Source organism: Quercus lobata, chromosome 11 (assembly GCF_001633185.2).
Source record: "Quercus lobata isolate SW786 chromosome 11, ValleyOak3.0 Primary Assembly, whole genome shotgun sequence".
Taxonomy (NCBI): Eukaryota; Viridiplantae; Streptophyta; class Magnoliopsida; order Fagales; family Fagaceae; genus Quercus; species Quercus lobata.
This window is the reverse complement of record NC_044914.1, coordinates 27,729,271-27,752,914: the sequence shown is the minus strand read 5'-3', so window position 1 is coordinate 27,752,914 and position 23,644 is coordinate 27,729,271. Positions and strand designations below refer to the sequence as shown.

Genomic DNA, 23,644 nt, shown 5'->3' with positions numbered 1-23,644 from the left:
ATCTATCATTGTTTTAGAAACAAATAAGTAGCAATGTATCACTTTTTTGATACTTGAGTTCATGGAACTCGAGTTCCATCAAATATTTTTTAGCTATTTTGAAGTCTATTTTTTAAAAGAACTCGAGTTCATGGAACTCAAGTACTATTTAGAACTCGATTTTCCCAAACTCAAGTACCAAAACATGGTAGATCTTTACATATTTTCGAAACAGTGGTATATTCATATATAATAGTGGTAGAAGTCAATTTTGGCCGAAGGCCATGTATTCCAATTCCTTTGTTTTTGCCATGAATTAAAGTCTGTTGTTTGGTAGTTTAGCAAGGTGTTCAGAGAGGTTCTTTGATTCTAGATTTTGGTGAAGATGACCAGCTACTACAAATCTTCGGTGAAGCCTGCCCATTTCAAGAGTAAAATTCAATCACTGCGTCCCTGAATGGCTCTTCTTCAGTTTCGGTGATGTAATATTGGTAATGTCTCTGGTGATGTGCTTCTATGCCATCGTTGACTTTGATCAATGTATTTGACATCTAAGATCCTCTAGAGTTTATAGAGTAATCTAATTTGTGGAGTACATCTAAGATCCTCTAGAGTTTATAGAGTAATCTAATTTGTGGAGTTATTAAAATCTTATTCATTTGTTACAAAATGAAAGGATTGGATTTTGTTACATCATCAAAAATTTAAAATACATGCTAAAATTGTGTTAGTCCATAGTATTTGTTTAGATGATAGTGACATGGTAAAATTAATTCACTAATTTCATATAAATGAATAAGATTTTATAAATTTTACTCATCTTGAGAACTTTAAAGAATCTTAACCTATAACTTAGTATTGGAAGTTGTCTTTCAATGCTATCTTTCTTGGACACGGTTTAGCTTTAGTGCTCCAGTGCATTGTAGTCAACATGATACAAACATGTATTCGATTTTTGACAGGTGCCCATATCATGTTAGCTCCAGTGCACTAGAGCTAACCCTTACCCATCTTTCTTTGGTGGAACTGCATTAAATGTTGTTGACTCTAAAATTGTATTGTTTTTATTTTTTATTTTTTGACAAACGAGGGTATTCAGTCATCTTCGAATATCTGATTATTCCTTTGGGTGTATGCAGTCCCCCTGTCTCATATGTATTCAGAATAATACAAGGAGGAATCCTATAGGGGTAGTCTCAAGATGCTGCCAAGAGGTTTTGAACCTGAGCTCTCATGGATTATCACGAGCTCTCATGGGGGTAGCCCTAAGATGCTAACTGGCTCTAAAATTGCAAGTGACAAACTGTGGGCTATATTCATCTATTGTAGTAGAAGATGCTACACCTATACTTCGCAAGAGGCATTGTATGTATAAATCTCCGTTGCCATAAAAGAAAAGAGCTCCCACGGCCCACGCAACCACGTTGATTACAGAGATCTTGGAAAGCCTTTGTTTCCTTGCTATAAATGAAGGATGTAGTTCTGGTGCTTCGACTTTTAGCATGGCCTGTATCACATATGAGTTTCTCTGGCATAAAAATGATAAAATTGTTTTTAACATATTAAACTTGTGATTGTTGTTGAACATTTATTTTTTATGTTATTAATATGGCGCTAATTAAATTCATTGTCAAGTTATTTTGTAAGATTTTTGTATAACATTGGCAGTAGCTATACATTTTTCTTCCTATCACCAAAAACATTTGAGGAGAAAGAAAGATTTTGATTTTAAAGGTAAAGCTGCTCCTCCGTCTTCAACTCAATTTATTTTGTTATCTTGGCAGCTAAAAAGCTCATTAAACTTCTTGTATCATTCATGCGGGCTTTACCTCCACAGGTTTTGTTTCACACATTTCCAATAAAAAGCATAAGTTCATGCTTGCAAACATCCTAGTATTTGAAAGAACAATGTAACTGCTAGGTAAGTTTGAGATAGTGAAAGAAGAGGAGAGGAGAAGAACATTATCTACTGACCTCCATCTACGAGATTAGGTTGGCTAAACGATTGTGCTTCCTCCTGTAAAAGGCGTGGAATGAAGGTACACGTAAATGGAATTCTAGAATGAAACTGAAATTTTTTGAGCATCAAAATATGACAATGAACTATCTACCTTTCCTCAAAAGTCAGCATTTATCATACATTCGGAAATACTATGAGATCTATATTTTACATGACCTCACATATAAGTATGGCCTACATACAGCAACGCTACACTACTCCTTGAGAATACATGGTGATCTACAAAGTACAAAATTAGTCACCTAAAACTGTTCAATACTCTTCATAATCTCTGCTTTGCAAGTTGTCTTATAATGTCCAGTTTGATTACACCGACTGCAATGCACAGTATGTTTCTCGCGATTAAGGTCCTCTACACAGATTCGTTTATTTTCAGGGCGTCCTGGTGGTCGACGAAACTTGGGTGGCCTCACAACTTGAGGGTCATCGTCCATGGGAGCCACATCTCCCCTTCTCCATTCAAGTCTTCCGGGGATAGGGTGTATCCCCTCTGCATATGTCTCGCGGTAACTAGCAACAGTAAAACACTTCTCTGTAAAGGCATATATATCCTTTCGACAGGAGATGAGAGCTGCAACAGCATGTGAGCAAGGTATTCCATGAAGCTGCCAATCACGACATGAACAATAATGGATCCCAATATTCACAATGTCTGATCGATCTGCAGATATAACCTCAAATTCTACTTCATCTGATCGAAGGACTTGATATGTAGAAGCACAGTCTACAGCTTCTATCATACGCTTCTCAGCAGATGGGGCAAGTACAGAAAACCAGGAACTGCTCTTTAAGCGTCGATCTTCAAACTCAGTCATCAATTTACTTTGAATCTGCTCAATAACCTGGATTATGGGCAACTCTCTAGCTTCCAGAATCCATCTATTAAACTCTTCTAAATTTGAAGAGAGGTGACCGTACCGAGTTCCTTCAAAGTATACTAATGCCCAGTGTGAAGGAGGAAACTGTTGCATCCACTTAGCAGCTTCAGGAGAAATCTCCTCGATTTCAGCCATTTTTTGTTTGAAAACAATGCTGGTGGTGGCATATGCAGCTTTCCACAGAAGATGAACAAGCCTTGAGTTCTTAAACTCTCTGCCAACGCTTTCACTCAAGAAGCGCATACAAAATGCATGACAAGAATTTGGGAATTTCCTTCTTACTGCATCTACAATGCCCTTTTGTCCATTTGATAAAAATGTGAGCTGTAATATATTTTCACTGTTCATCTCCAGTGCTTTATGCAACTCTGACAAAAACCACATCCAACTCTCATCATTTTCTACATCAACAACACCAAATGCAAGTGGAAATAATCCACCATCAGCATCAAACGAAGTTGCAGAAAGCAAGGTGCCCAGGTATTTGCTCTTAAGCTGGATAGCACCAAGCCCCACAATAGGCAAGCACCCATTCAGGAACCCATATATGGATGCATAAAATGAAACAAAAAGCCGCTGGAACCGGTTATCAGCACCCGCGGTAAACACCTCTGCAATGCTCCCAGGGTTAGTCTTTCTTATTAGCTCACAATATGAAGGAAGTAGGCAATATCCTTCTTCAGAAGAGCCATAAATTGCTGCAAGCCCCCGTTCTTTTGCTCGCCAAGCTTGCTTATATGGTATGGTGATCCCATATTGTTTATGAATGTCATGCAGTATATCCTTTGGTTTATAATTAATGTTATCCCGAAGTCGCTCCTCTATAAAACTCACAATCCAATCTACAGAAGCCTGATGGTGCCCGTTTTGTGCATTTCTCCCACAGGTATGTATCCCTTCAAGGCTTCTTATCGTGAAAGTAGGGGCATTAGGAAGCTTAACTGCACGGATGCGCCATGGACAACCCTCGGCAGCACACTTTGCAAAGTAACGGATCAGGTCACTTTTTATAATACGTAGCTCAAAGTGTTGTGCAATTGCAGCTTCTTTAATTGCATTCCGGAAAGATTTGACATCGGGAAACTCTTGACCAACAACAAAAGAGTGGTCCTCCATGTGGTAAGGAATACTAACTCAGAAATCCTATTTTTCAATGTATATGATCAACTCTTCCAACATTTTGCTTCCCAAAAAGGCAAAGAAGTTATGAAAAGCATCATCTTTGCAATATATGCATACTTCTGACTTGGAAACTCAGAAACAGTTTTTCTCATCAGAAAAAATGTCTGCAAGAAGCCGAGGGGCTATGTTTACAATCTTACAAAGGGAAAAATTAATTTCATTCAAGGAAGAAAGCAATATTTACTAAGTGATTATTGTTAATCACAATAAAAACAATGACAATGGCTTCCCAAATAAAGTAACACCACAGAAACCTACATGTATTGATACAAACATAGGCATGCTCATACACACATATATAAGTAATTCTGCCAATGTAGACTGATGAATATTCCCCGTATCATTAGGCATGCTCCTATTTGCGCAAGCATACATGTAACTTTCTGTATTTTCATATTGAATGCCAAGTAGGTTCATTAAAATGGGGAAAAAAAAATCTGAGGAGCTTTAGCTGAATATCATCATGATATGTGTGAAATGAGGTGACACATCCCACTCTTTTAAGAGTCAAAAACTACAGTGATTATTCACATGGAAAATGACATGAAGTTCAAATTAGTAAAACTGGATTAGGATAGTCTATAGTTCTTAGGGTAACCTCACTATGGAATTCCTAAAATCCTATCCAGATTGGATTTTGCCACATCAACATTTAAACAAACATGGAATATTACCATTTTGGTATCTATTTAAATTGTTTATTACGTGACAAAACTCAATCCACTCATTTAAAATGAATGGATAGGATTTTAGAAACTTTATGCTGGACTGTTACCCTAAAAGCTCTAGAGGATCTTAATCAGGTAAAATCAATGGATCAGAAATGTTATATAAGTTGTCCAACTTACAAGAACCATATAATAATTTTTATTTCATTTTCTTTTAAAGTAAATAACCAGCTGCTTTGAAAAAAAAGAAAAAAAGGCACTATGTCAGTACAAGGGAAGATTCCATAATGGGTAACAAAAATTGGTGACTGCAAGAAAATTTTTATGTGCCTATATATATATATATATATATCATAGTTAGATGAGCTCCATGCAAAAGAAGAGATGCTTAAAAAGTTCATTACACTAGTACATATTCAATAGAAATATTAAGGACAGTAAGTATGCATTTGGATTCAGATTATTCTCCTTCGTTTTTTTTTTTTTTTTTTTTTTTTGGGAATCAGCGCCTCTTGCACTGTTCATGAGACATGAACAGTGCATTTAGTCCCATGAACAGTAACCCTGAACAGTAACTTTTTAATTATTATTATTATTATTTTTTATTGTTTTCAGCAAAATAGAAAAAGCATAGCATCAAATAGAGGGGTTCATCCTACTGAAAAATCAAATCCAATTGCAAGAGTAACGCCACTATTACAAGAAAGTTGCATCCATGTTAAATATTTCACCCCTTCTCTAAAGCACAATTTGTTGAAATCAAAAGCATCTTCCTTCCTCAAATTACTGTTATGTTTCACCTACCAGAATATCATTAAAAAAAAAAAATGCTATTTACAATATATTAGGAAAAAAAAAGAAAAAGAGAAAAAAGATTCTATTAAAGTCACTTTGCTTTGCAGCTAAATCAATCTGCAGCTAAATCAATCTTACTGTTACTATAATTATTGCTGTTCTTGTTGTTTTTCATCAACAATGTCCTATGTGATTTCATTTCCTGCCATTGACCCAATTTTTATTATTATTTATTTATAAAAAAAAAAAAACCTTTTTCTCAACTAAAATTTGTAACCAATCCCAAAAAACAAATGAAAAGTTTAAAACATAAAAATAAAAACAAAAGTAAAGTAAAGAACAGAGTTAAGCTAAAATTGAAATTAAGTTAATGTTGAGAATAACCCAGATATAAAAAGAACAAAAGAAGTGAAAGAGGAAATTTAGTAACAAGGAAGCAACTTTTCTAAGAGTCCTAAGATCTGAAGCTGGAAAACCTTAATATCAAGATAGAGCTCAAGCATGAACAAAATAAAACAAACCCATTTACATAAATGCATAGAATCGAACATATATAATTCAAAGTACTGACCTTGGAGGATCTTATAGAGACTGAGAGTATCGAAACACAGAGAGGAGAGAGATGATAGAGGAGCAGTGTTTTGGTATTCTGACGAAAGTTTTAGGGATTGGGTCACAGACTCACAGTAAGGGGTATTTCTGACATTAAATTTGTCAAATGAGGGTGCTTTGTAAATTTCCAAGACATTGCGATGCCAAGCGAGTTGTGAATAGTAGATATCAAATGGTGTGTATATATATTTTCATTGCTCATAATCTGTCACGTAGTGAATTATGATAAAAATTGTGTTATTTTTTTTGTACCTAACATTATTAAGTAAGGTGTGATACCACAATTATTTCTACAATTTTGCCAAAACTTCCATATTTCTTTTACTCTTAGAAGTTTTCAAGCCAAGAAGATTTGGTCCAGGGATTGAATTTAATTTCAAGCAATTGCAGGACTTCAGGTTGGATTGTTATTTTTTCTTGTTTCAATGATCTTTTTCTGGTCTTGTGGATAGTAGTAGTCTTTTGTGTTAGTCAGGTTTCTTTTTTTGAATCGTAGTGTCAACGTTAAGAAGGTTTTGGTTTAGAGATTAATTTTGAAGCAATTGGTTTTCAATGTTTTTCTTTTTCTGATTTTGTGGGAAGTAGTATTTTTCTTTTGTGTTTTCTATTTTTTTTTTTTTTGGGTACTTTGGGAATCCCTCAATGGTTTGAAACATTCTATTTTATATTTTTATTCACGTATCAGTTATTTCACACTGATTGTAAAAGAATGAGTGTGGGAGTACAATTTGCCACTCGGAGTAGGTGGGTATTATGCCTATGCTAGTAAATCTGATTTCTCTCCACAATACATGAATCAAATGTTTATAATTTCATTCCCATTGAACATAATGGTCATCTAGTATGTTTATAAAAGGAAAAGCCACTCATCATTCATCTGGAAAAGTGAAGGAAACTTCACTCATCATTCATCAGGAAAAGTGAGGGATTGTTGTGATTGAAGTTTTGGCCTTCTTAAATCTATAGGTTTTGACTGAAAAAAAAAAAATTATTGACATTCATCTTTGATTTCGTGTACCAAATAAAATTATTAACGACTCCACTATAATACCCATGTTTTCACTTTTCGTGTACCAAAATATAACAAATGGAGTCTAGCTTTCTAATCTAGGCTTTCTCAAGAAAGTTGTTCCCACTTCCACCAATGGTGATTGAGCACATTGAAAGCATCTATACCCCTCATGAGTTTGCTCTCCCACCTCTCCCTCTCAAAACACATAACAGTAGAGAAAAATTCTCTACACATTGAATGAAGATCACTCAATATAAGTATATATCTTTCCCAAGTGAGTGGGACTCCAAGATTGTTTCTCCCACTAATCCTTCACAATATAAAGACTCAAAAATGGGATATACAATTCATGAAATCCCATATCTCCTGGCGAAGCACAAGAGGATGTGTTTATAAGGAGTTATCTCCCTTTAATGTGTAGAAACTTCTTTTTTCCCATTGTTGTGTGCTTTGGAGGGAGAACAATGTTTTCAATAGAGACATCAAGATATAAATCTCCCCATCCCATCTATCGAATTATATATATATATATATATATATATATATATATGTATCCCTTAAGAATTTACGTATATATATATTTTAAAATTTTTATTTTTAAAAGATTTTTTAAATGCAAAAAATACAGGTCAACCTTAAGGGTCATAGGTTTTGTGACGATGACCTGACCCGTTTGTCAAGTCAAATTTTGTATAACTAGAAAATTCATCTTTATGCGGGCCAATCCAATACTAAATCGATCAAAAAAAGTAAGGGTTAGGGACTTAGAGCATTTATATCAGCTTTTGTAAAAAAATCGGTCTATTTTGGCATAAGAACCTACTTTTTAAATTTTACATACTCAATTTTCCAAATACCTCACATCAAATTATCTATTTTATACTATAATATTACATTAAAATATCAAATTTTCTTGATTTTTTAAACAGTTTCTCTTTCTTTCATAGACAATAACCATCATCTACTCTCTTCATTCAGTTTCGGGATACATTAAAAAAAAAAAAACTATATGTAAAGTGAATAGTGTCAATATAAATTTATAGAGTTATTGTAGTAATTTTGCAAATTTACACATTTTTAACTTTACTTATGTGAGTGATTTTGAGAGTTTAAAAAAAAAAAAAATTATTTAGGAAAAAGACTGAACAATAATATTCTCAAGTAATAGGAACATCTCACAACTAACAAAATCTGGTGGAAAATTGAATGCTTAAAATTGATACATTTTTCTGTTCTGTATTAATTGATGCAAACGGGTCATAGGCTTTCTAACCCTTTTATGACAACCCGTTTCCGATCCGAACCAATCTACCAGACCCGTTACCTGGTCTAAATAAATATAACATTAAAAAACGCCTCTTTCTGTTGTGTCTCACAAAACCCTAAAACCCCATCTTCTTTGTGTAGCTCGTGTCGCGAGTCAATCAACCATGGCGTGCACACTCGATTTCCGTGGCCTCGACGAAGGTTTCGGCGGCAAGACCTACAAGCGAAAGCGAGAGGAAGCGGAAGCTCACTACACTTCGGCCTCCGCCTCCGCCTCCGCCTCGATGGAGATCGACGAGGCATCTCAGCCAGTGGCGAAACGATCGGCGGTGGCGTCGGAGGAGAATCCCGACAAGCCAATCATCGGGAAGCCGAGCTACGACGGCGTGATCTCCGGGAGAGTTTCCGGCCGGAAATGGAAGCAGACGAGGAAGCACAGGGCGTCGGCGACTCAGGTGAGGAAGGGCTCGAACTTCGAGGAGAGGCGGAAGGAGAAGGAGATAAAGAAGGCGTACAAGGAGAGAGTGACGGAGCTGAAGGAGACGATAAGGCAGAACAAGGTGGAGAAGAGGAAGAAGAGAGAGGAGCGCGAGAAGAAGAAGAAGGAGAACATTCTTAGGTCTGGTACCAAGCTTCAGAAGATTACCAATCCCAAGACCTTGAAGAAGATCGCTAAGTCTAAGCATAAGAACCTCCTTAAGGTTGTTCCTGATGATTTGCTTGGCAACAAGAAGAAAAACTAGTCGCTTTTGTTATCTTAAATTCTCAATTTACGTGTTTTTATTTCAATTTTGAGTTCATTTTGTTGGTTCTTCTTGTAATCTCAAATTTTGGATGGGATTTTCCCAGATTTTAATAGTGATTGGATTAGATAAAAAAAATTGTTTATATATTGATAAATTTTTTTATATTTTTAGCTTTGGTTATCTAATTTCTGAATGGTAGAAACTGCTTTTGTAATCTCTAGTTTTGTTTTGTTTGAGTTTCATCAACTCTGCAAACCTATTTTGATAATTCGATAGTTGGAGTTGGGGGATTTGAACCCGGGACGGCTCCGATGGAAACACTCTGCATAGTATTATTGAAAGTTGCATGGTAGTAGTCTCATATAAAGTTATGATTTTTATGAACCAAATTTTATATTGTGTTTATAGATAGATGAACTGTACAAAGGGAAATTGTAAACCATTCTATCATTGTCAAATTCAAAAAGATCTGTTCAATTTCAACATCTTATAGGAGTATTCTGAAGTTCAATGACATAATGATGATGCAACTATAGGTCATATTAACACAAACGCGCCAATAATCTCTAGGTCAACTTGGTTCAATTCCTCCCATTCCCCACTTGGAATGTACTAAAAAAGAAAAAAAAAAAAAATTAACACCTACCTGTCTAGCTATCGTGATGGAATATGCGTCTGGAGGAGATCTCTTTCAAGGATGTGCAATGCTGGCTGGGAAGTTCAGTGACGATGAGGTTCTTATTTCTTATCCAACATGTTGATTTAGTTTCTGATATCACCTATGTTTATATATTTTTTAATTGTACTCTGTCTTGTGTTGCAGGCATGCTACTTCTTCCAGTAACTTATATCAGGAGTTAGTTACTTCATGCAATGGTATGTAAATTAAGTTTCTAGTTATAATGTAGGTCTTAAATAATAATTCTATGTTTAAGATGGATTTCTTTTTCAGCATCTCTTATGAAGCAAGTATGCCATTGTGAGTGTTTAGAGATTAGTGATTTTGGGTACTCCAAGGTACTAATTTTCTTTTCTTTTCATGGCCTTTATTTGTACATATCTGGTGTGTTTTTATGATTTAAAATCTCTGGTCTTTGCATTTGAAAATTTCAGAAGTGCACCATAGGCTGGTGATTTGCATGTTCATGAGTGTTAATAGACATTTCTTGTGATATTTCCTGTTAGTGATTAGTGATTTCATTAAGAATTATATTTGCCACTTTTTTAGCAAAATATTGGTTTGGTATATAGCAATTGGTTGTTCTTTGAATGTGCTTTCCTTTGTTACCTTCTCTGTGGAAAACTAAATAGGTTCAAAGTGGAGAGCTCCAACACAATTGGCATGCCTATGCACATAGGCACATACATAAAACACATACCTTATCTTACCTTCACTTTGAAAAATTTTAAAAATGTGAGTGGCTATCACCCATTGCATAGCCCATAGGCCCAATTGATTGTATGTTGTAGAATTAATGGGGTAAATATTTCAATGTGAAGTTAGCATGGTTTAAACAGTTATAAAAGTTGATGTATAATTTAAAAGTGAAGCCGTAAGAGTGATTTTTTTTCTTCTCATTCACCTTTCATCATTAACGACTCTGGTTATCTCCATTGCCACTAGGAGTTTTGACCTTTTCCCCTCTTGCCTTTCTTCAATTTCCTCCCCTTCTTTCCGCATATGAATTAGTTTATGATAAAACAAAAAGAATCTATTGTTATAGGATATAGGAAAATTGAGGTTAGCTGTGTCTACCCATGGTGGGGATATTTCTAAATGTACATGTCCATCTCCCTGTGTGTGTGGGAAGAGAAAGTGGAGTATTAGGCTCACAACACTTGTATTTTACTATATTTTTACAACTGAAGGTTCAACAATTACTTTATTGATTAGTGCTAGCAAAGCTTCTCTTGGACAACCATAAAGTTGCGACTGCATCAATGTTTTTCACGCTTCATTAATCCCAGTAATTTTTTCAATATAATGACTTTCTTTGTGAGGAAAGACATTTGTCTATTTCCATTGGCATTGATGCTAGTAAGAAAGATAAATGGTGCACCCTGGAATGATAAAGATAAATGTATAAGAAAATTTCTATTATTTATTAACAAAAAATGACAGAAATGGCAAGAGGAAACTCATATATACACATGTACCCAAATCAATTTAGCAATCAAGCATATGCTTTTAGGTGTAGGGAATGGAAGCAACAAGCGACCAATGCTATTGATAGCCACATAAAAGAAAAGAAAAGCTAGGCTTAATGGTTGGGGGTTTAGGCCTGCGAGAAAAGCCACTAGTGCACTAGCAAAATTACCACCGAGGCTGAAATAGTTGAAAATTGCTTGCCTTTCTTCCTTCTTTACTTCATTATCAGGTGGAATACAAAACACCCTCTGGAGGGTTGCTGCCAATGTATTCATTGTAATTGCCATTGGCTGAAAACAAAACCAAGTCACATGAAAGTTAGTTGATAATGCCTAAGCAAGTCTTGGCTTATAATAGCTTAGTATCTAATCTAGTCTCACAACAAGATGTACTAATCTTATTTTTCACTGTTCTAAAAATGCCTGTTATCTAGACATATAAAGTTTGAAGCTATCATCTTTTTAATGAGAATCCCACATTTTTACTAGCATTTGGATGGTGTATTGAAAATTGAATTTGCAAAATTTATACGTAGAAAATAAAGGAAAGCTGCCAACTTACGCAGGGTGTAAAAGGATTAGAGATATTGGTACAATGCGGATGCATCATTTAGATTATTCAGAGGCCTGAGAAGATCCTGAAGTACAACAATGTCTGATAGAGTCACAGTCATTCCTCCTCCTGTTAGTGGATGCCGTGTGTTCAATGCATCCCCCCATCAGAATTGCACCCGGAGTAGGATAATTAGGTATGGCTGACATGCTCAAATCTGGCATTGTTCTAACGTTTCCTTCATTGATTGTTGATATGAAGGCATTATACGGCTCAGGTGGACTCTAAATGTACACACATTCCTTCATTAGTGCAAAAGTATGAATGACCAAAGAAAATATTAGAATAATGGTTAGATGATTAAATTCACCATTTCTTATCATCTTAAATTTTTGGGACAAGTGATAATTTATCATGTTATTAGAGTTATTAGTTTATGTTTCTGAGACGTATGGTGATTTATCAGAAGGGTATTTTAGATAATCCAGTTGATTCTTTGAATGGGGGTTGGACTGGAAAACATAAAGGTAAACATGCCAGCAAAACGGAACTGAAACAGTTCTCTTTCATTGTTCTGGGTGTTTGAAGTATGCTATGCATCACTGAATGTATGTATGTATCTATGTTGTTTGTTTGTTTGTTTTTTTTTTTTTTTGGTGCATGGATAATTTGATAGTTGGGGGAGGGGGATTTGAACCTTGAATGTCCTTGTTGGAAACATCAAAAAATGTCAGTTGAGCTATAAGGCTCTTAGCCACTGTATATATGTAAGACACAGCTGTTAACGTAGGCCAAACATAATCAAAGGACTGACATGAGATAATCTTTGAAGATGTGGAATGATTCTATAGGGTCAAGTTTGGAGAAATTAAAAACTTAAATTAGGTAGAGAAAAAAATGATAATATCTGCAAGAATATAAGAAATTTCCATTGAATTGTTTGCCAGATCTAAAGGATTGTCATAGATGATTGTAAAGGATTCATGTCCATCAAATTATAAGTACCTTTGGAGCCACCGCGGTTATCATATAGTGAGACAATTCACCGTTAGAAATGGAAGGTAAATGCTGCCCTGGTACACCAACAAAACATCGAGTCTCTGTGCTGCTGATTGGATAAAACAATATGGGTGAAGTACTTGCTAAAATTATATGTCCATAGTTTGGATATGGAAGCGGACAGTTTTCCATAAGCCATCCAACTGTATGAGCAGTCACACACACCTGACAATAAGAATAATAATGTCTATCATATTTAAGTCAAATTCCAGACTGCCGACCTGAGCATTCTTCAGAGGCTTCTTCTTTGTCATACAGTAGAAGCCATACATGTGATTGAATTAATATCTCTTTCACATGAGTTAGCACTTAGCACTTAATTATTTGTCGATCAAACCATCCCATATGAACCATTGTGAAAAAACTTACAAAAAATGTTGTGTTGTTTATTGTAGTATGTGTTGTGTACATAATGAGACAAATCTCTTCACCTTAGATTTGCAGAGAAACCGTCGCAAATTTGAAAGGCAACCATCATATACAATTATAAGAGAAGCATGTGCTTCGCTTACTTGACCAGTCCTAGTCTTGTACAACACCCCTTTGATAGTTTCTTTTTCTTGAATCATAGATGTCACCGTTCCTTGTTCAAATCTCACACTGAAAAGGTGTTAATAGCAGACATGAACTGAATATGGAAGATCATTTCAAACTGACAACCATGGCCTGCTGTATAATTTTAAGCTAAATAGACTCATAGTCTCTAGGTATAATGACAGGGTATTGTATTGAGCACCAATTCAATTGCCCAGTAGGCAATAGGCAATGGCAGACATGATTAACAGTGTATTCATATCACAGCCAGAAAATGATCACATATGATTTAAACAGGAAATCTGGACTAGAACTAACATGCAATTCCAAAATTTTGTCAGACAACAATAAGCTGTAAATTTTGGTGAAAGTGTCCCTTCAACACCTTTTAGGCTTTGTTTGGTTGGAGGTAAAATAAGGAGGATGGAAAATAAATGAGAGAAAATAGGTGAGAGAGGTGTTTGGTTGGGAGGGGGGTTGAAGGAAATTTTGGTAGGGTCCAAGTGTTTTCTCTCCTGGCCCACCAAGATCCTATCTCTCCAATTTGGAGAGAAAACTTGGGGACTTTATTTCAACTCATTCAATTACATTTTTGCCCTTCTTTTTATAACATTGAACATGGAAATCTTAGGTGGTTGTTGGCATTTGACTCTGCTTCAACTAACTTAATAATATTTTCTTGTTTTTTGGTTCACGTTGGTCTTGTTTGTCACTTTTTTCTTTTCATAGTTTTTTATTTTTTATTATTTCTTTTTCTTCTTCTTGTTTTCGCCCCATCTTTTGCCTTTTTCATCTTTTTATTTTTCTGTTTCTCCTAACAGTTCGTTCACTTCATTGTTTAGGGTTTCTCTCTCTCTCTCTTTTTGGGTGCTCATCTCACTTTTTGTCTTCTTCTATGTTTTGTCTTTTTATCAATTTCTTCCATAGTTACCTTCTTGTTCTTTTGTTTTTTGTTTTTTTTTTTTTTGTTTTGTTTTGTTTTTTTTCCACCAATTTTGGATATGGCTTCTGCCTTTTAAAGTAATAACTTGAAAAAAAAGAAGGTGAAGTGTCCATGTATAATTTTTTAAATAAATAAGTGTATAAAAAATTGTGTTGTCTTATATTTTATTTTATAAGGATATAATTGTAAATGTATATCGACTTTATTTTTTATGGTTTTCCATCTATTCACTTTTCTATTCTCCCAACTAAACACACATGAGAGAAAACTAAGGGTATGTTTGGTAATTGTTTTTTCCCTCTTATTTTCTGTTTTCAAAAACAGTTTTTTATTTTTGAGACTAAAAAACTTGTTTGGCAACCAAAAATGGATAGAAAACAAAAACTGTTCTCAAAACTCAATTTGTGAAGGAAACTAAAAACATACAAAATGCTGTTTTTAGTTTCTAGTTTTCAAAAGTCAATGAAAATACGCATTTGATTTAATAAATCTGTTTCATTTAATGAGTTAGCATTATAGTTCAAATCCTAGTACCAACATATTTTAGTATTTTTTTTCTTCAAAAAACTATTTTTTTAGATTCAACTAACCAAACATGTTTTTGATTTCTTGTTTTTTCTTTATATTCCCAAAAACAAGTTTTTGAAAATAGAAAACAAAAACTGTTACCAAACCTAAACTAAATTATTTCTATCATTCCGCTTTTCTATCCTCCCTACTTTTTCATTCCTCCAACCAAACAGACCTTTTTAGTTCTTTCAAGTTGTAATTGAAATCCTTGTATTTTAACTAAAGAAAAGTTCATTCTTTGATAGGAAAGGAAGATACATAGGAAGAAAGGCAGCTTTCTTTCGCATCCTCTGAATGAAACGCCCATGGTGAAAGCTTTTCCCAGCCACATCTGAATGAAAATCTTTTAAGGGATAAGACGCTCTAGTGTGTTTCCCATCCTTGTAAACAACATATCCAAGCACTTGTTGAGCATCTATTTCTGTTACTGAATCTGCAGTCCCATATCCATGTACCATACATATTGACACATGATATAGTTAGCAAAAAAGACAACATTTCAATAGAAGAGAGCAAGGAATATTTTACAATGGCGTAAATTAAAGTTGTGGGGTTTGCTTGCTTACCCTCAAGACCCAACTCAAGTAATTTCAAATAGCCCCCAGGCTGTAGAAGTTCACAACTATTCTGTTAGGCATTGTCAAGTCTCTTTCGATCACATAATTAAACTTGGAGACCATCCTAAAATGAATGAAACAGGAAATCAAACTTAGAAACAACAATGCTCGTTAACAAAATCCTTTTCAAAAAATTACTCTTCCATCCCATATTAGGAAAACTATCATCTTTATTTAAAATTGATCTATTTGATGTTTCAAATTAAATTTTATAAATCTAAAGGTGTACAAACTACTACATCATATAAAATTTTGGAAAAGATTTAAAATTTTGAGAATCCTATTTAAAAAAAAGACTAAAGTACACTTTTGACTCTTAAAATTTGTGGCGGTCCTTTTACATTTCAAAATTTCCTTCATGTTTAATTCATGTTTAACTATTTCATGAAATACTCGCTAAAAAATATTGTAGAATGCATGAAATTCATTGTTGTAGGGAAAAAAAAATATTGATATTTCCCAACTTACCTTCTATAGCTTTTCATGTATGATTCTGTTTTGGTTTTTGTTTTTTTTTTAAGGCATGCTTATGAAAAGTTTGATAGTCAAGTTTTCTCTCTAGGTCTCGGCGAAGCCTGGGGGTGTGAAATAGCAACTTCTTTCTCCGCTTAGATGGTGGAACCTGGATCTCAATACGAATGGATGCAATCACAAACAAGTGTGCGAACCTCAAGCTCTCGGGACGGGAAGGAAGCGAAGTAGACCTAGCTCCTCCCGAGGTGGACCAAGGTTTGGTGCGGGCTGGAAAGTTTCGCACCAAACGCAGAGTGAACTTGGAAGTTGTAGGGCGGGCGTTACGATCAGTTGGAGAACAAAGAGAGACTTTGAGGTAAGTGATATGGGAGAAAATAGAGTCCTATTTCTGTTTCAGGATAAGGAGGATTTCTGGATTTGGATAGGGTTTTATTGCAAGGACCGTGGTCTTTTGATAAGTATATTTTATTGTTGCATAAGTTAGAGGTGGTAGAGTCTGTCACATCTTTATCTTTTCACAAAGCAGCGTTCTGGGTCCAGATTCATGGCTTACCAACCTTGAGCCAGACAAAGGAAGCGGGTTTACGTATTGGAGGAATTTTGGGCAAAGTTGAAAAGGTGGATGTAGGGGATAAAGGGTTTAGTCTGGGGGGATCAGATTCAAGGTGGGTTGAGTTCAAGTATGAACGATTTCCCGTATTTTGTTACTTATGTGGAAAAATTTATCATGATGAGAAGGATTGCATAGAATGGATCCGTAGTGCAGATTTGATTAATTCAGAGGAGAAGCAATATGGTCCGTGGTTGTGTGCCGTCCTGGATCAGTTACAAAAACCTTATGTTGTGTTTGTGCAGCGAACTGAGGAGAGAGAAAGCCCTCGGCAGGTGGCAGTGAAACAGGCGGTATGAGAGCAACAGTCTGGGCTGTAAACGACAGTCTCCGTCGTGCGCTTTCAGGTTCATGGAGTAGTGGAGACAAACCATGATAGGGCAGACGTGGAATATTTGAATTTGGAGAGAGAGAGAATCATGGAGGAACAGACCGGGGATAAAGGAACACTTGATTTCGAGGATCAGCTGAGAGAGATTGATGCCGAGATTTCAGGGAATGATAATAAGAGGTGTAACGTGGAGAATGTTTTAACAGAGAAGATCATGGAGAAAGAGAATAAGTTGACAGCGAAACGTAATGAAACTCCTGTGGGTGAAGCTTCAACACATGGACCTGGGTCTGGGTTGATTCATAGTGGGCCGCAAACTGGAATAGGCCGAACTGAAGAAATAGAGGGACTAGATGAACCAATTGTTTCAAATAAAGGATTTACAATTGTTTCAAATTGGGCCTAATGAGTCAGCTATAATTGGAAAAGGAAGAAATAAAAAAGGCAAGAGCCTAACTTGAAAAAAGCCACATGCACATGCAATTAAGTCTGGGAAAGAAAATGTGAGACTGAGTATTTCTAAAATGCAAAAGGAGGACGCCATGGAGGAGGTAAAGAGAATGGAGGTGGAGGATGTGGATGTGGGTCCAAAAAGAAAGACACGTGCTCCTCTTGTGGAAGTTGTAAAAACATTAAGGTTGGGAAGAGGCCTAGGCTAGATGAGGAAGTTGTTGCTTTTGGTAAATTGCTTGCCAAACAAATGGGATCGGTGGCGGCTGCTGGGCAGCCCCGCCGGAAACAATGAGTGTTATATATTGGAACTGTCGAGGACTTGGGAATTCTCGAATAGTTGGCATTCTTCAGAAAGCAGTTTTGGAGGAAGATCCCACCTTGGTTTTCCTTATTGAAACCAAGTTTAATGTTGCAAAAATGGCTGAGATTAAGAAGAATTTGGAAAGAAGACAAGGCATGATTGTCCCTAGTGTTCGCCGGAGTAGGGGCTTGGCTCTTTTATGGAAGGATTCTTTGTCGGTGGATGTGCAAACATACTCTCCTAGACATATAGATGCGATTATTACGGAGGATGATGGTGATAAGAAATGGCAATTCACCAGGTTTTATGGTCATCCTGAAACCAGCAAAAGAGAAGAGTCATGGAGGTTGTTAGTGAAGTTGAGCACAAGGAGTGATCTCCCATGGGTTTGCATAAGAGATTTGAGATCATTCATAGGGGAGAGAAGGTAGGAGGTGGTGAGAGACTTGAATGGCATATGAGGGCATTTTCTTTAGTTATTAATAGAAGCAAACTTAGAGACATGGGCTTTGTAGGTTCGGAATTCACTTGGAGTAGGTGGTTAGGTGCTCGTGGTTGGGATCGTGAGAGATTAGACCGGGCTTTGGTCTCATCAAATTGGGCTTCTTTGTTTCCTCGGGTAAGGCTCTACAATGTGGTCACTTGCTCATTAGACCACAACATGTTGATTCTTAAAGCTCTTCCACCTAAAAGTAGAAACAAAAGAAGGTAGAGATTGTTTAGGTTTGAAGCAATGTGGATTAAGGAGGGTGGATGTGATGGTGTAGTGGAGGAAGCTTGCGAGAGAGGTCGAATTTTGGGGGGTCAAAACCAGTTTGGAAGTTGCATAGAGGAGTGCCGAACCTCTTTGCAAACCTGGAACAACACCGGTTTTAGCCATGTTGGCTGAAAAATAGCATCACTTAATAAGAAGTTTCAATGGCTTGAGTGCTTACCAGAGGGTGGGGCCAACATGGAAGAGATACATGCTACATAGGTGGAGCTTAACAAGATGCTTATGGCTGAGGAAGAGATGTGGAAGCAGTGGTCAAGGAATTGTTAACTAAAATCAGGAGATAGCAACACCTCTTTCTTCCATGAGAAAGCTTCAAAAGGCACCAACATAACACCATTACCAAGTTACTGGACTTTCATGGTAATTGGCAGGATGAGGAAGATGTCATGGGCCATATTTTTGTAGATTATTTTCAAGAACTTTTTACATCTTCATGCCCAACAGTTAGTGAAGAATTTTGGAGGCTATACATCCTAAAGTTACTAACAGAATGAATAAGGTTTTATTACAGGAGTTTTGGGTAGCTGAGGTTGAGAAAGCTCTTAAGCAGATGCATCCATTGAAGGCGCCAGGTCCTGATGGTATGCCTCCTTTATTTTTTCAACATTATTGGCCTACTGTAAATTCTATTGTCATACAAATTGTAGTAGACTTTCTAAATCATGGTGTAGCCCCCCCTAAGTTTCATGAAACCCACATTGTACTCATCTCAAAGACTAAGAATCCATCTAGAGTCACTGATTACAGACCTATAAGTTTGTGTAATGTGGCATATAAGCTTGCTTCCAAGGTAGTGGCTAACCGAATGAAAGCTGTTTTGAAGGATATTGTATGTGAAAACCAAAGTGTTTTTGTGTCAGAAAGGCTAATCACAGAAAATGTTCTAGTGGCCCATGAATTAATGAATCATATTAATAGGAAGAGGAAAGGCAAAGTTGGAGAGATGGCATTGAAACTTGACATGAGCAAGGCTTATGACCAGGTGGAATGGAGGTGCTTGCAAAAAATAATGGAGAAGCTTGGGTTTCATGAGAGGTGGATTAGTATTGTAATGACATGTGTGTCCTCTGTTACATCTGCTATTAGACTCAATGGCCAACCTTGTGGTATGATCACACCAACCCGTGGTCTTCGGCAAGGGGATCCATTTTCTCCCTATCTTTTCCTACTTTGTGCTGAAGGGTTGTCGGCATTGCTGCACAAGGCAATGCAAAGGAATGACTTGAAATCAATGAAGGCAATGCCGGTTGAAACAAAAACTAGCATCCAAGCTTGCAGGTTGGAAGGAAAAGTTTTTGTCAAATGTGGGCAAGGAAGTGTTGATTAAGGCGGTTGCACAAGCCGTCCCTTCTTACACGATGAGCTGTTTCAAGCTCCTAAATGCTCTATGTGATGAGATGACTGGAATGGTGAGGCAATTTTGGTGGGGGAAAGTGAAAAATGAGAAGAAGGTGGCTTGGATGAGCTGGGATAAAATGTGTTTACCGAAGGATAAGGGAGGGATGGGTTTTAGAGACTTGAAGTTCTTCAATCTTGCTTTAATGGCTAAACAGGGTCAGAGACTTCAAACTAATTCTTCTTCCCTCTTTTCTCGGGTTTATAAGGCTAAATACTTCCCTCATGGGGACTTTGTGGATGCTGAGGTAGGCAAGAAAGCTTAATTTGCTTGGCGGAGCATAATGGCAGCCTAACACCTTGTCAAGCGAGGCTTGCGATGGCAGGTAGGAGATGGATGTAGTATACGGGTCTGGCAAGATCAGTGGCTTCCTACTCGCAACACTTATAGGGTGGTTACTCCTGAACGGCTTGGGACTTATGTTAACATGGTAAGGGACTTGTTAAATGGAGGAAAGGAGTGGGACATAGAGCTAGTGAAGGGACTTTTTTTACCCCGGGATATGGATGCGATCTTAAGCATCCCAATGAGTGACTTGGTTGCAAAAGACAGACTAGTATGGGCTGAAGATAAGAAAGGTAGATTTACAGTGAGTAGTACATACAAGCTTGCTCGGGAAATAGAAGTAGAGGATCGCAATGCTAGCTATTTTGACCTGACGAAAATGCATGGCGTTTGGCGTGGGGTGTGGAGTATGAACATGCCAAATAAATCAAGCATTTTTCTTGGAAGGCCTGCAGTGGTATTTTGTCCACTAAAGATTCTCTTTCTCGAAGAAAGATCATAGCCAACAATATCTGTGAAGCTTGTGGCATGCATGTAGAAACAACCATGCACATTCTTTGTTTTTGTAGTCGAGGAACAGAGGTGTGGAGCTCTAGTAAATTCACTTTAACTTTCATTATACAAGATTCATGGAGCTTTGTGGACACATTCAGTAGACTGCAGAATAGATGGGAGGCATAGCCTGGGCTATTGAAAAAGTGGGTCACTATTTGCTGGGGGGTATTTGGAAGAGTAGGAATGAGGTACGACATGGAGGTAAGAGACGAACTGGTCTTGCAATAGTGAGAAGCTCTCTGAAGTTATTGGAGGATTTTCAGATAGCCAATGAAAAGCCAAGTCCGGTTAGCTCAAATCACCGGCGTACAGCAGGTTGGAAGCCGCCACCATCGGGATATTTCAAGGTTAACGTGGATGGTGCATTATTCTAGAATTCAAAACAGTCTGGTATTGGAGTGATTGTGCGAGATGGAGAAGGTAACGTGATAGCGGCTTTGAGAAGGAAGCTGGACTTACCTCTCGGTGCTTTAGAGGTTGAGGCAAAGGCCCTAGAGACTAGGGTTGCCGAGGATGTGGGGCTTAGGAATGGGGTCTTTGAGGGAGATTCGCTGCTTATCATCAATGCAGTTCATGGTGCTGGAGAGGCAGCGTCATCGGTTCAGAATATCATCCAGGGCGTTCTGCGGAAAGTCCAGAGCTTTAGGACATTTGATTTTTTACATACTAAAAGGCAAGGAAATGTCCCTACCCACTTGCTAGCTCAACATGCACTAAATGTTGAGAACTTGGTTGTTTGGCTGGAAGAGTGTCCCAGTCAAGTAGCACAAGCGTGTGCGAATGATGTAACTTCTTTACAAAGTATTGAATAAAAGTTTGAGTATTTCCCATAAAAAAAAAAGGCATGCTTGAAACTATTTTCTTATTAGGGTTGTGTTAACAATAACTTTTTTGCAGTGTTTTGTTTACTTTTTGCAACATTTTGTCATTTTTGACAATTTTTTAGTAGTTTTTAAAAAAAAAAAAAAAAATCCTTTTAATAATGTTTTGTCCTTTTTATTAAGGGAAATCCATATAGGGAAATCTTGGTGCTTGTTAACATTTCCTTTGTTATTATTGTACGACTAGTGAGGAGCTGAACCAATACAGGGAAGGAACAAGGCATGCATGAAACTATACAAAGTCAATGAACAACTTCTCTTTTGTCCATGGAAACAGGAACAAGGAAAGAAAAAGTGATATGTAGGACAAGGTATATTGCATAAACCGTACACTCATGCCACTTTTAGACGTCGTGACTTGCAGTCACGATTTCCTTGAAAATCAAGTTAGCATTTTTGACCAATACAGGGAAGGAACAAGGCATGCATGAAACTATACAAAGTAAATGAACAACTTCTCTTTTGTCCATGGAAACAGGAACAAGGAAAGAAAAAAGTGATATGTAGGACAAGGTATATTGCATAAACCGTACACTCATGCCACTTTTACACGTCGTGACTTGCAGTCACGATTTTCTTGAAAATCAAGTTACCATTTTCGTGCAAAAGTGGCGTGTGCAAGAAACATTGCCCATGCATTCAGCAAAAAAAAAAAAAGAAACATTGCCCATGTGATAGGCGTATCTATATGGATGTTAAAAAAAGTGATAGTTAAATGAATGTTCACCTTGCCAAGAGCATAAGCAAGAGCAGAACCTGCAACCCCAGCTCCAACAATGATCACGTCGCTACCTGCAGAATTCTCCCACTGACACCGTGCTTTTGCTAGGCTAGCTTCCCATGTTCTCAAACCTCTAGCTTTCCATGGTCTCCATAAACCGCAAGGAACATGTCCCAGCACAAAAGTGATGACGAGCCATAGGGGTGTGCATGGGTCGGGTTGGGTTGGGTTGAGGGGATTTTTTAACCCAACCCACCATGGTGGATCAAAAAAAATTCAACCCAACCCAACCCAACCCATCACATAAGTCCAACCCAACTCAACCCAACCCACGTGGGTCGGGTTGAACCCATGGGTTTGACAAATTTTTTTTTTATTATTAAATTGAGTAGAAAAAAAATATAAACATTAATATATTAAAAAAACCTAAAGATTAGTATCAATGTAACTCCTTAAAGGCTCAACACTAATGACTAAACAACAATAGTAATTTATTAGAATTTGTGTGAACTAATTGGCTTTTATATAGGATAAGAAGAATTGGTTATTTAAAAAAATTTATTAATTATATAATATATTTTATATATATATATTAAATTAGTATTAGTAGAAGGAATTGAGGAAATGCAAATTATTAAATATATAATATATATTTAAATATATAAATATATATATATATATATAAGTGCCCTACAATTGATTTTTTTAAAAAAAATTATTAAATATAAAATATATTTTAAATATATATTAAATATGGGTGGGTCGGGTCGGGTTTGGCGGGTTTGTAATTTTATGACCCAAACCCAACCCGACCCGCTATAATAATTTTTTTGGTAACCCAACCCAACCCACCAAGCCTTAAAAACCGACCTAACCCGGTGGGTCGGATCGGGTTGGGTCGGGTTTGGTGGGTCGGTGGGTTTTCTGCACACCCCTAACGAGCCATAAATTGTACTGACAAATCATATCTTTGATCAATACAATCGCAAAAATGCAATGTTTATTTCTGTCTCCTCTGCTTCAACTTCAACCATTTGTTTGTTTGTGGCTGGCCTTTGGTTTGCATGTTTGGTATTGTCTTTCAATTATATTGAAAAGGTTGATAGAACAATCTATATATCAGTATATCACATATATTTTATTAAAAATATTAATAATAGAAAATCAAATTAGAAAATTTATAAAAAAGAAAGAAACATATTTTAATTAGAAAAGATCAAACCTAATTACGCGTGTCATGTGCATATATATAGCAATTGAATACTAAATGATATTTTAAT

At 36.5% G+C, this 23,644-nt stretch overlaps 2 protein-coding genes and 1 pseudogene across 2 annotated transcripts; 1 reads left to right on the top strand and 2 right to left on the bottom strand.

Moving 5' to 3' along the window:
• Positions 1 to 2,042: 2,042 nt before the first annotated feature.
• Positions 2,043 to 6,254, bottom strand: LOC115968636. The gene is made up of 2 exons (XM_031088077.1): positions 6,094 to 6,254; positions 2,043 to 4,163 (listed from the first exon to the last, which is right to left on the bottom strand). The coding sequence occupies exon 2, from the start codon at positions 3,991 to 3,993 to the stop codon at positions 2,242 to 2,244; it is 1,752 nt and encodes a 583-aa protein (XP_030943937.1). The 5' UTR covers positions 3,994 to 4,163; positions 6,094 to 6,254; the 3' UTR covers positions 2,043 to 2,241.
• Positions 6,255 to 8,516: 2,262 nt separating this feature from the next.
• Positions 8,517 to 9,319, top strand: LOC115968732 (protein pxr1). The gene has a single exon (XM_031088222.1). The coding sequence runs from the start codon at positions 8,577 to 8,579 to the stop codon at positions 9,153 to 9,155; it is 579 nt and encodes a 192-aa protein (XP_030944082.1). The 5' UTR covers positions 8,517 to 8,576; the 3' UTR covers positions 9,156 to 9,319.
• A 1,777-nt stretch (positions 9,320 to 11,096) lies between these two features.
• LOC115966652 lies at positions 11,097 to 23,398 on the bottom strand (annotated as a pseudogene).
• Positions 23,399 to 23,644: the final 246 nt, after the last annotated feature.